General features: G+C 33.6%; 1 protein-coding gene across 3 annotated transcripts; it reads right to left on the minus strand.

Annotated features, from left to right (window-relative positions):
- Positions 1 to 727: 727 nt before the first annotated feature.
- On the minus strand, positions 728 to 12,942 carry LOC113848223 (pantothenate kinase 2-like). 3 transcript variants are annotated; one of them, XM_027477632.1, is made up of 22 exons: positions 12,665 to 12,942; positions 11,993 to 12,205; positions 11,751 to 11,800; positions 11,261 to 11,377; positions 10,494 to 10,613; positions 10,291 to 10,385; positions 10,110 to 10,203; positions 9,821 to 9,952; positions 9,165 to 9,277; positions 8,870 to 9,062; positions 7,809 to 8,017; positions 7,681 to 7,725; positions 7,528 to 7,576; positions 6,056 to 6,138; positions 5,060 to 5,176; positions 3,933 to 3,996; positions 3,488 to 3,634; positions 3,230 to 3,388; positions 2,925 to 3,008; positions 2,091 to 2,285; positions 1,928 to 1,999; positions 728 to 1,294 (listed from the first exon to the last, which is right to left on the minus strand). In XM_027477632.1, exons 1-22 carry the CDS (start codon positions 12,822 to 12,824, stop codon positions 1,205 to 1,207), a joined length of 2,601 nt encoding a protein of 866 aa, XP_027333433.1. In that variant the 5' UTR covers positions 12,825 to 12,942; the 3' UTR covers positions 728 to 1,204. The 3 variants fall into 3 exon arrangements, with proteins under 3 accessions (XP_027333433.1, XP_027333436.1, XP_027333434.1); XM_027477633.1 differs by lacking the exon at positions 728 to 1,294 and adding an exon at positions 1,316 to 1,764; XM_027477635.1 differs by lacking the exon at positions 5,060 to 5,176 and having other exon boundaries at positions 1,003 to 1,294.
- Positions 12,943 to 13,357: the final 415 nt, after the last annotated feature.

Below are 13,357 nucleotides of genomic sequence, written 5' to 3' on the forward strand. Positions count from 1 at the left end.
CTTTATTGTAAAATTTATATTTTCTTAAAAGCTCATAGACTGATTATACATAAAATATATTTTAAATTTTTATAAACATGACTAAATTTTTTTGTAATATATCTCCTTAAACATGTTCAAGGAGTTTCAATTCTTAATCCTTACATTTCAGGTGCCAATATTTGAATCTCAATCCTTATATTTCATGTCCTTTTAGCTTATCGCTAAGCTATCAAGTGAGGAATATATTAGATTATTTAAGGTGAATTATGTTCTTCATACGCTTTTTTACATGGATGGTTGAGAAGGAGATTTTTTGTTGTTGTCGTAGGTCACGTGCTCTTATTGGCCTAAATGCCTCTTGTAGTTATGTTTTTATCTAATCTTATTATCTGTTGACTTTTAAAAAAAAAACAAAAAAAAAAACTATATTGTTTTAAGAATATAACCAAATTTAAACATATTTACAAAGAGTGAAAAATTCGATCCACAGATTTTAATATACAAGAAGCAATTTATTTTTACTGATTCAGCTAGTTTTCACCGATTCTTACTCTTCCAATTCTGTACTAAACAAATTGGATATATGTTCGGTTTACCAATTTTTTAATACCACCAGTTAGTCCAACTTCTAATCTGAGTTTCAGTACATAAGCATATTAAAAAATCTCATATTATTTAGCTATAACAATTTTTTTTAAAATATATAATTAAAATAAAAAATAGCTTAAAATAAAACAATCCTTTCCTCAAAGGTTTCAGTCTTGTTTACCCATTGAGCCAAAATAAGAATAAAAATAATTCCTAGTCATCAAAAATCACATTCCTTACAGGGGACGTGAATTACAGTTCATGATTTTACAAAATCAAAACTTTCAAGAAAACGATCTATGTAACCTTAACATGTTTTATGTTGAATAGAGTACGTCTATGGCAAACAATCCTATCTAAGAATTTTTTCGACTCCCGTCAACCAATCCTACCGAGTTTCCAGAAAAATAAGCTTGGACGAACAAACTATATGAACACAATATAGTTACATTACATCATCCTTTGACATCCAAGATTTTCAAAGGCAGATCGATAAATACTTTTTTATCTATTAAGCAATTTTCAATGCTAAAAATATAGGGAAAAATTATATATTGCACAAGACCGAAAAAGGGATAACATAACAGTCAAGGATGTCGTTAACATTCGACTAAGAGCTCGTACATAGAAGCTTTCAGTTAGCAGGCTCGTACTTGCAAATACAGTCGTATAAGTTCCCTTTAATTAACTTTTCAGCCAATCTCTGGTTTTTCACCATTGCAAGCTACAAAAAATATATAAGAAAAAAAGAGGGAGGGAAAGAAAAATGAGTCATATGAGCCGACCGATTTCCGTCCCATCAACACTGTGACATGCAGGTAGGGGGCAGTAGACCTCGCTAAAAATTTAAATATATTAAACAGTGCAGTTTCACATTCATATTGAAATAGAGAAGTAAAATAGCACATTCGTGACAGTAGTAAAGAAACAGAAGACACCATTAACATGAGAGTTATATAAATATAGGGATGCAGCCTTGCAGTTAAAGTCAACTCACAACAATGTGCAATAAGGTTGCCTAGGAGCCACAACGATTAGCTCAAGTATAGGTCAGAGATGGATGAACAAATAGAAAAAATTAAAAAATATAGGGCTATGAGAAGACAGTATATATGCATAATCACAGATATGGCATGGTGAGAAAAACATTCCCTTTGATGAGTCCTAATGAGTTCAGGAAACCAAAGCAATCAACTTTTCCACACAGGAAAAATGATATTAGATAAGAGAACAAGAAATCTTAGAGAAACATTAACTCAGTAACTCTACACTGAAACAAGATGAAAAATGAAAATGCCAAATTAAAAATTCAGCTAACTGAGACACTACCTGTAAAGCATAAACTAGATGACCTTACCTTCAAAGCATCACATTGAAACTGGGCATTAAGGTTGGTATGAAGAGCTCTCCCCATCCCTTCCAAAATTATCTGTCAAATAAAGAAAGCTCAATTAGGTTATGATCCTTAATTTTCTTAAATCCACAGGAATGCTATCAGATAAATAGAAGGGTTCTCCCACCAAATCGGCATTTTTTGCAGCAGCAGCCAGCTCAGAGCTGACCTGTCTTAAGTCTATACATGGACTACCACACCCATTCTCAACAACCATCAATGGAACAGAAGAAAATTTTTCCTTAGAACTGTCTAAGGTATTAGTCATTGCATCCACAAGCAATCCTCCAGATTCAGCAGCTCGCCTAAGAATGTCACAGTGCTGTAAGCTAGAAGAATTAGTTCCAGTGTTTTAACTAATGCATAACAATCATGGATAATGTGGTGGTGAAATAAAGAAATGAACGTCAAACATAAGGTTGGTGATAACGGGATCTTCCCAATATCACTTCTAATAAGACACCACAACAGTCATCAGGAACTTTTTTTCTTTTACAATGATATTGATACAGGAATAGGTATTTGACATTGAACAAATGTTCCCAAGGTAAATGATAAATTACTTGATCATTCAAATAACAATTACATTTTTATAAATTTATGCTGCTGTTTATTTGGACTTTAGACTACTATAAAATTGAAGGGGAAGGTCATGATGTTAAAGAAAAATTATTCAAACAAAATAAGGGCAGTGATACAACAGGTACAGAAGTTTTCATAAAATGCATGATAGTAGGAAAGTATAGTTTGCATAACATGGTTGAATGCCAAATTAAGTGGAAGGAGATTTCTTTACTAGGAATTTAGCAAGCATGGAATATTAGCTCAAGGAGGAAAGCAAAAGGAGGTAATTGATTGACGGTAAAGAGATGAATTTTACAAGGGGCTCTCTAAAAGATGACAAATATTACAGAGATTGTAACCTGGACCTTGGCAACAATGTGAATGAAAATACACAAACCTTGGCAGCCTCAGCAACAATATCAGGAAGCTCCATTGCAGTCACATCATTCAAAGCAGGAAGGGAGTTTGCAACCAGGACCACCTGCGCTCATCCCATTATCTCTTAGGCATAGGGACAAATTGACTGCATTTACTTTTCTATGAAGGGAACAACATAATTCTACAAATCCTTACTTAATCAAAACACCATTTATTAAAGTCATGAATCATGAATAGTTGAAATTCAAATCAAATAATTTCCTACAGTGAACTTAGTCCAATATAAAAACTTCAATTTTTCTTTAATAAAGAAAGTGAACTTACTTCAGTTCCACGACGAAGGAGCTCTCGTGCCAGGGGAAGCATCCCTAGAACAATGTCAGCACCTGCATTATCCACAAAAAGTAAAGCTCTTCTATGTTGGGCTGGTTTCTTGTCCCCAGTCCCTATCATTCTCTCTTTAAAAGCATCAAAATCATCCACCTACAGGACAAAAAACTAGCTAAGAATTCAAGTATCAACCATGATAAATAAATTGAGAAATCAAATACCATCATCATGGATATGTCGAAGTCCACCTACTCGCCAAGGTCTCCGCATTTTATTGCGACTCATTCTGTAAATTTCAATAATAGTTCCTTTATGATAGAGATCCACACATGCACGAGATCCCCAATCAAAAATGTTTGCAGCAAGAACACCTTCAATTAGAGTAAGTAGTCTTGTTTCCTGAAACAAAGAAGGCTTTCAGATTACTGGTCAACATGATTTATGAGAAGCTAGAGTGGCTTAGGGGTGCTATTGAACCAAAGGACTGCTGACAAAACTGAATTTAGACTCTGCATGGCATCAAAATGAAACTCACTGGTACATTGTCACTTCACTTTGTACATCAAACATATATTTACTTGAAAGAGGAATAATGAAATAGGGTCACATAGCTTGCCATGTACTACACAAGAAGGAACAAATATTGACTCCTCCCACCATGTTAAATTCACAGGATTATAGAAATAATGAGGAATACCTCATCCAGACTATCAAGTTCCATCAACAGATCAGGTAAGACAGCAAGTGATGCCTCATTTTCCCTGTGATACAAACAAGAATAAGGACGTGGTCAGGATATTGTAGGTCTAAAGATGACTTGAACTACATTCACATTGATGGCAGGGAAGTTGTCTTCATTTTGTTTTTAGATTTGAGTTGTACATTGAAAGCTTGTATGTTTTATAATGCAGCTAGAGTCTGTAATGCCATTGTTTTCTGTAATGAACTGAATCCTTTGCAAGTTCATTTAGATAAAATATATTAAAAAAAATCCAGGCTTTCATGTCTACTCTAGTCATGATGGGCGTGATCAGGGTTTAGGTACTGAAAGACAAATTACAATTAACAAATTTTTGGAGACCTAAAATTAAGCAAAATCCTTATAAACAATTCCAGTATGGGAAGGTTTTTTAATTAAAAAAATTAAAATAATGTACAGAGTAGTGAACTACAAGAAAGGAGAAATGGAGGATAACAAGTCCCCCTGGATCAACCAAAAAGGTATATTTAGACTTCAGATTGTTAGCATAGGGTTTAGAAGGAGATTCAGATTTCCAAATGGACATGCCCTAGACATTATTCCTATTGAATACCATGGTCCAAATTTACAATTTGACGTTAGAAAGAGATTAGGACTTTTGGGAGGGCTTGTCAAAAATAGACCACTCACTATTAGGTGAATGAGTAAGAAACAGAAAATAAAATTGTAAACACACCAGAAGAGTCAAGAGCCCTTATTCTCCCCATTTTTCTAATTATATTTTTGAAATTAAAATTTAACAGTATATCCTCGGATAACTACTTGATAACACAGCGGATCATGCATTCTGCATATGTTTCAGCAAGCCAGAATAATGCATTGCATTCTATCACACAACTAGCCAACTTAAGTTGATCTAAGTAAATTGCTTTTTTGGAACTTGCATGTAATATGTACCTATTGTTGGGCTCTACAAAGATAAAAAACAATGAGAAAAACTAGTAATACCCTTTTTAAAATAATATTTTCAACAAACTTTTTATTATTGTGTGAAATACTAGTAGGTCCCACTAATAATAAAAAGGTGTTAGTGTATGTTTTTAGCATTCCTCAAACATAATTACCTCAGCTTTATACTTATATAGGCATCAAAAAAATGGAATTCCCTCAAGCACTCTTCCCTCATTTCCAGTAATTTGGCCAGGCCTAACTTCCCATACGCAGCAGGCTCCTCCGTTAACCTATTCAATTATGCAAGTGGATCAGTCAAAAGTTGTATATTCACTATATTGCCAACCAAAATTAATATATTTTCAATAGAGCTCAATGAGTATCATGTTGACAAGAATGTGTTGACAAGAATGGTACAAAAAACTTATCTAAATGGAACTAAATTTAAAAGCATTATGCTCCACATATGCTACGACCTATAGGTGTATGAGGTTATAAGACTAGTAAAATTATCAAACCCTGAAAAAGAGTATTATGACACAAAAATAACTCATGTGCAATGAGAGAGAGATGGATGGAAAAGGATCATGTGTGGTGTTGAAGTCCCACATCGATTATAGATATGACTACATAAAAGTTTATAAATGCTAAAGTAATTCAACTCAAATTATGAATCATATGGAAAAATTATACTGGTAGAAAGTAGCAAGAACCAAATAGCAGGTTGTGGATTAAAATTATAATCTCCTTAACTTATCATCTTACACACAACTAGGTCTTTTTCTTCACAGGCTTTCCATTGGAGAAGGATGGGTAGTGTGACAGGGTCGGGAAAGATCGAAAGTATAGCCCAGGAATTCAGCGACTAAAGTTGTTTTCATATACCTCGTTATTATTATTGTTTGAGTTTCTCAAAAACCATCAAATACACTGGAAGAGAGCTTGACTCACTAAAAATCTTGTAAAAAGATAGAACAATCAAATTAATTGACTACAACAAAGATCAAATAAATGGTTTTTACAAGTTAAAACTAACGTAGCTGATTAACCATAAAACTGTTAAGAGTCTCAAACAGTTCTTTTAAATTTTTATCAGGATAAGGGTATAGATAGTCTGACTTCAGGAACAGTAGAAAGTGATGTAAACAGCAATGTCATGTCAATGTTACCTAGCCAGGTGAGCAGAAAATGCACGAGCAAAAGCATCACCCCTTCTTTTGGCGTCATCAGTCCCACCTTCACTTGCTACAGCCTACCATATTTAGTCAAGAATCCCACAATCATACATTTCCTTAGAAAAGAATGTCAAGTTAATTTTTCACCACATTGTGCTTTAAGCAAGGTGCACAGGCAGCATAAATAAAACAATAAACCAAATACAATAATTCTAAACCTTCCAACAATATCTTCCTATAAATCCACCTACTTGCTAATCTTGAATGCTTTTTATATTTTCAAGATTTTAAATACATATATTTTCTCATTTAATAGTTTCTTTTTAAAGTATTATGAGGAATAACATAAGAGCACATAGCAGCATTCCACTAAATAAGTCAAGGGTTTCTATCCAACTATTAATAAGCCCAACACATAACTACACAAGACTGCCACAAGAACAACTAACTACACTATGCACTCCATCTGATTGCCTGGCATACTGTGAAAGCCAAAGCTTATATGATGATATTATGTATTAACAGCAATAAAACCCCAATCACTCAATAGAATTTATGTTTGTATCCCACAATAGGCCTTCTCTCCTAGTTTTTTAGTGTTTTCTCTGATTCCAAGACTGATAGGCATCTATTGTACTGTGTCCAGTTATAAAATAAAAACATTGAAGCCTCAGGTATTTTCAGTAAATGTTGTTGTCATGTAGTTAGCTTTGAGGAAGTCAGTAAAGAGGTCTTGGGACAAGTAAAGAGGGAAAGGTTCTTTGGCACCAAGCAGTTAGCTATACACCCACACATATGGGTCATGCTAATGTGCCCTAAGAGCACTGGCTATAGACATTAAAGATACTATATAAAATGCTTTCAATTACTTTAAAAGAGCAGGCTCTGCATATTTTTGCATTTTTGTCTTTTCAATATAATAATTTTTTAGCAACAACTTTCTATTTTTTTTGTTCCCTTAACAATGCCTTTTTAAGACACTAGCATTTGTCGCAATTTACTTCTACTACTTGGAGATGAAAGCAAAGTTTTTCTTTAATTTTTATTGCTCCCTCAATGGGATAATGTGATCTCTTTGGCTTCTTTTTAGTGCTAGCTGCTAAGGTGAGGTTGTTAGGCTTTTTATAGAGATTTCAATGTTGGACATGTACAGAGATTTGCTTAGTTAATTTGTGCTGTTAGTCTTGGTTTCTTTACAGAAACCTTATCCTCTGCTTTGTACTTTTCTTTCTTTCTTCTCTTACAAACTTTATATGATATATTGACATGCTTAAAAAAATATTGTTACTTATTTAATATCAGTTTAATTACCAGAATACATTTTAACTTTTTCATAAACAGAACATGAGTTATCTCATGCTTTAATTTCTTATTATGTGCTTGGATGTGTCCAATTGTGTTGCATTAGTAACATATGAAGAGACATAAAAGCCAAGGAGTTTCAAGACTGCATGGTTATTGGTTACCTTGTCCACAAGATCTGGCAAGTGCTCTGACAAAATCTTGAGCCAATACCTATATCATAAACATTTTGCATTAGCCACAGAAGCCAAGAACTAGAGACAATTGAAGCCTTGATTGACAACTCTGTTAAAATTTGTTCACAATAATTCACTCACTCCAATTCACTGTGATCTGAGAGATCAATAGTATTAGGCTCATACCTGTAGAGACATGATTTATGTTAAAAGATAGATTAATAGAATGCTGATAACAGAAAGCCAGTGTGTTGAGTAATCATGCTTACATTTTTGGGTCTGCTAATAATGGAAACACTTCTAAAGTAGGCACTAGATGGAGGACACCAACATTTAGAGCACTAGCATCAGATCGCAGAGTACTTCCTTTGGACAAAGGAACTTCAAAACCTCCAAGTCCAGTTGTTCCAGGAGGAGCCATTGGCACAGGGGCGGTGATCTCGGTTCCCTTCTGTAAAAACTTCTCCATCCACGAAATCTGCACTAGAATTGCTAAAAATATAAAACTTTCTAACAGATCAAGCTGCTTCCAAGAATAAGAAAAAGAGCTAAAAAAAATGGCCCTATATGGCTACTGGTTTTCCCAAGCATATATAATTCACTCAAAATGATGCAATCAGTCCAGCAAGTATTCAAAACCAATAACTAGGTTTAGCTGCCATGCTCATTTTCTGCATAGGCATACTTATCAGTTACAATGTTACCCCTGCTCCTGTTATTATACACTCTAATTCAAAGTTTGTCAACATCTATTATTTGATTTCCATTTAGTCAAGTATTAACAGAAGATGGTAAAAAGCATAATGAACGAAAAGACAAATTAATACACTCACCTCATAAATGGCAAGAACCAGAAAAAGAGTATTTAACAAGCTCAACTCATTACTTCTATTTTTACAAACTGACAGGGGAGCTGACACAGTTAAGAAATTTTCACCCCTTTTCTTTTCACTTTATAATGGCTTTCTCCATATTTAAAGGTTATTCATTTCTAGATTCTATATCTTCTGCCTTTAGTTGATAGGCAATTATTCCAATTCCATTGAATATAATTCCTTCCAATGGATGACATGACAGATTATTCCAGAGAATCTCACTAGTGGAGTTACTTTAGCAATTTTATCATTGCTTCAAGATAAACCCCTACGCCCTGACAGAATATAGTGGGACATTCCTGATGGTACCAAAAATTGACAGCCAAAAAAAATGTTCTTATCAAATTGACTTCAGATTTACAGCATAACTTAGAAATTTGAACACATTTAATTAGATCATTTATCTCAAGCAGGTGACCAGCACACATCAATGTTTTCCAATTCCTCTCACTTGCCTTTTCATTCAAATCCCTAAGTGGGGGACCGTGAATCTTGCCTCCTGTATATGGAGCACCCATTGGGAACCTTTCAACTAACTGATGCACCATGAGGTCATCTAAACCGTGCTTTTCATAGCTCATAAATGCACCTAATGCTCCCAGAAAACCTTCATGTCGCAAAAACATTGCTTGTGCATCCCCTTTAGACCTAAATGACATATATATAAATCTCAAACACAATAGAACAATTAAATCAAAAGCAAACATATAATTTTTTTTTCTATGTCAAATCATTAGCCAATTTATGTACCAGAAATGAATTGCAAAAGAAATAGCATCCATGGTATAGGCATGACCCCTTATAAAAAATCCTCCAAAAAAGATTCGCTTCAACCCAAATCGTAGTGCATTCAAGTAAGATATCTACACAGAAGAGATAATTGGTCAGGTACTCACTAGAAAAACAAATAGTGGAACAGAACATGAAAACTACTGATGGAAGATAATCCTAATAATGCCAGAAAGCATGATATAGAACAGTGCCACAGATCATCTTCATTATTAGAGATGTCTCTCCATGTCTTTTTACATTGCAGAAAGAAAATAACATATTTCAAAATCAGCACACTATCATTTAAATTTTAACCAAATAAAAGGTTTACAATTTCTTAAAAAACTAATATATTTTTTTGTCAACATAAAATGAATAACTATTTTACTCTATTATACATGTATATTTAAATTGAAGTTTAACAATATTCAAATAACTAAACATATAGAACTGCATATTGTTTACACATCTAATTTATCCAAAATGTACTCAAGATTTCAAATAAAGAACTTACAAACATGAATAATATGAATGAAACAGTAGAATCATTAAACCAAATGTATCACAAGCTGTATGCACTTTTCCAGTGTGAATTTATTGTTGTAAAAAAGATAAAAGTACAATTGTCAGCTGACCTGGGCAATATTATATGAAATCATTCGCAGAAGAGAGAGTGATATATCTTCAGGTTTATAATCTTCAAGCTCCTTTTTCTCTGATGTAGCCTTGCCAAAACTTGAAGCAATGGTAGAAGCCGACAGGCCAATCTAAGGTTATTTTATACAAGTAAATCCTAAGTCATGATTGATAAAAAAAAAAAATATTAAATGATTCATATCAATGTAATCCAGCTATTAAGTTAATTTGGAGCATATTTGTACATAGGATAAACATCATACAGCAATGACAAACTGCAAAATTTACCTTAGAATAGTCCATGCCACCATAAATGTCCCCAACAAGCATGTCAGTGTTGCTATTATCTCCTTTCTGACTCAGCTCAAGTAACTCATCAAAGCTGGAACTCATTTGAAGAAACCCTTTGGCAACAGTTGAATATAGCAGTTGATAAACAAAAAAAATGGAGAATCATCAGAAAAATAACCTCTCACACTTTGTTAACAGCCTTCCCAAACCCCAATAAGTACCACCACCAACATTTGTCCCGCTAACCCTCTCAAATTTTCCATCCCCATCAACCTGTGTTAACCCAGATTAAAATCATAGATTACCATCGGTATGTCTTTATGAAAGATAAACCAAAGAGATCAGCAAGTTTAATAAAGTGAGGAAACTAGACAAATATACCTTGATCATACTAACACCAGATCCAATATTAACTAGAAGATAAGGAAACAAATCATTAGGGTCTATTTGAACAAACTCTTTCTGGCCCTCCATGTGTGTAAAAGCTTCATGACGAATTGCCTACTAAGGAGTGGTAAGCATCTAATTAGCAGTTATCAATAATGAAAAACATAACTTATAGATAAGTTGGCAAGAATGAATTATTGGTGTGATTGAATAGTAGAACTTGTTTTCTGTTAACAGGGAAGGACTAACATAGATCTCAATCAGGTCTTGGTTAACAGCAAGAAATATACAATGCAAGAAGGAAATCCATAAAATAGCAACTGTCAGCATTGGCTGAGTAAAAATTTATATGAAACATTAAACTTCAGTCATATTTTCCTTCAACCAATTCGCCAGTAAAACAATGCATCAATGACCATGAATAAAATTTATTATAGCACTCTAATGGAAGTAATACCATGCCAATCTTGGCAACTGATTGAATCTTTCTTCTTAAACAAGGGTAAACACTATAATCTTTGTGTAAAGAAGAAAAGTCAAACAAATACTTTTTTCTCCAATTATTAATCAGAATAAACAATGAGTGACTAGTTGCAATTGTTCATATCTTTATGATAACTATCATGCAAGGTAAAAACATATAATGCATGAAATATAGACTTGCACACACATTTCAACTCAAAAGATGCAACGCTTTGTCACTATCAAGAAGAATTTTAAACAAATACAAGTAAATAGATAATTCCAAAAGTTGGATCCACCTTAAGCAAAAAATTTGCTCCTGCTACAAGACAACCCATTTCATCTTCTTTGTCAAGACTAAGCCCAAGTCTTTCTTTGAAAAGCTCCGAATATTTGAATGCTCCACCACCAGTAGCCTTTGTCACAAAGTGAATGCATTAATGGAGTACTCCAATGGCATTAACACAGAACAAGCAGTAATGACTTACACAATTATGTATAATCACTGTTTTTTTAAATAAACTATTATAAACAATACCAGCAACATGTAACATAAATGGAAGCATCTTTGATGTTGTTATTATACAAATTACAAAGGGACGAGGGACTGAATAATTGTCAATTTATCAATAACAACTTCCAAATGTGATTAGTAGGACATAAAATATAACCCTCATGCTTGCAAGCTAAAATAAAATAACCAGTATATTGGAGATTTGCTATATCCCTACAACATGAAAAAAAAAAAAGCTTCTGAAAAATTAAAAGGAGTCAGAGAATCGAAGTTACCTTAATTATGGCATTCCGATCAGTCACAGTGTCGGAATAATGTGATTCCCCTGCCATAAACAAGAAAAGGTCCACAGTCAGAGGATCGAAGTTTTTAAAGTAGTTGAATTAACACACAGGAATCAACTAAATTACTAAATGATATTCAAAATCGAAACAAGGAGTATTGTTTTAGCAATCCAACCTGGTAGAGAAGAGACAGATTAAACATAAAAGAAATGAATTTAAGAAGATGGTAATACCTCCACAGTGAAGCTGCTTTGAATAAATGAAATCTAAGCACTCGTTAATCTTGCTAGTCTCAAACTTCACAAAATGAAGCCTTCCGCCAAGAATAGGATAGCTTCTCCTGTTACCATTGGGAAATCCCAGTCGATTCTTCACATTTTCCATCCTCTTGTCATTAGTTGATTGGTCGTGGTGTCTTGAAAAGTACACTAACTTTATAAGAGATCCTGCCCATAAATTTTCAATAATCTTAAGTTCCAGGCATATTTCAAATGCTAACACCCTTTTCTTTGAAATTAATATGCAAGTTAAGAGTCAAACGCCATTGAGGGGAAAAACTGCTATTGGCACTGTTCAATCCTCTTTGTTATTTGTTTTACCCTCAAAAAATGATGATATAACATACGAGAAAAGATTGAAAAGAAAAACTTCTGGGTTGAAAAAGGAAGCTCCAGCATAACATTATAATTCTTTTATACATTTCATCTATTCTAGTTTCAACACCCAAAAATAATAATTAAAAAAATGGCCATAAAACATAGTTAGCCTTCGACAAACAAAATCACGCTTGAAGCCACTACCCTGCTTCCACCACCATCACTAAGAAGCAGTAAAAGCAAATAATATTAAAATAAAAGGAAAAAAAAAAGGCAGAAACATGAAATATGAAAATGAATTGATTATACCTCCAATGTCAAGAGCTAGGTGAAATAAATCATGAGATTGATTGGGCAACAAAATAGTTGGATATTTCTCCTCGACGTTTCCTTGAATTTCTGCTTTGCTGAGATCCAATTGAGGCCGTGAACTCGACCTGTGAATAGAAGTGTTAGTGGTGTGTGCCATATCCGATCTCTTTCTCTCTCTTCCCTCGAGTCTGAAAGCACGTTTGAAGTTGAACGTCAACTCCAAAAGCTATAATCTTCATGTAATTTACCAAGCCCGCCTTTAATATAAGATCCACTCATTCCACCCAGCTAGTCAACTAACTTCGTCACCCCACCAAACTACCTCTATTCCAAGTTCACGTGCTTGCTGGGTCCATCCTACACCCAATCACACCACTCACAAATACAATTTTTACCCCTCCCACTCGTTAAAAAGGAAAACAGAAAAACTATAAATTTATTTCTTGTATGAAAATTATAAAATTAGTCTAGTCATTCATTTTTATTCTTGTATGAACAAATTTTATAGTTTTATTTTTTATTTTACTTGAACAAACTTTTATAAAAAGTCATTCCTTTTATTGCCGTGACGGTGTTGTATTGAATTATTATATTTGATCGTATTTTTCGTTTTAGTAGTGACGTGAAATAAATTTACAACTCCAAGTATAAGAATATTATATTTTAATCTCTACCCTTAACAAAAATTTT

This window comes from Abrus precatorius, unplaced genomic scaffold, assembly GCF_003935025.1.
Source record: "Abrus precatorius isolate BTA unplaced genomic scaffold, Abrus_2018 Scaffold8, whole genome shotgun sequence".
NCBI lineage: Eukaryota > Viridiplantae > Streptophyta > Magnoliopsida > Fabales > Fabaceae > Abrus > Abrus precatorius.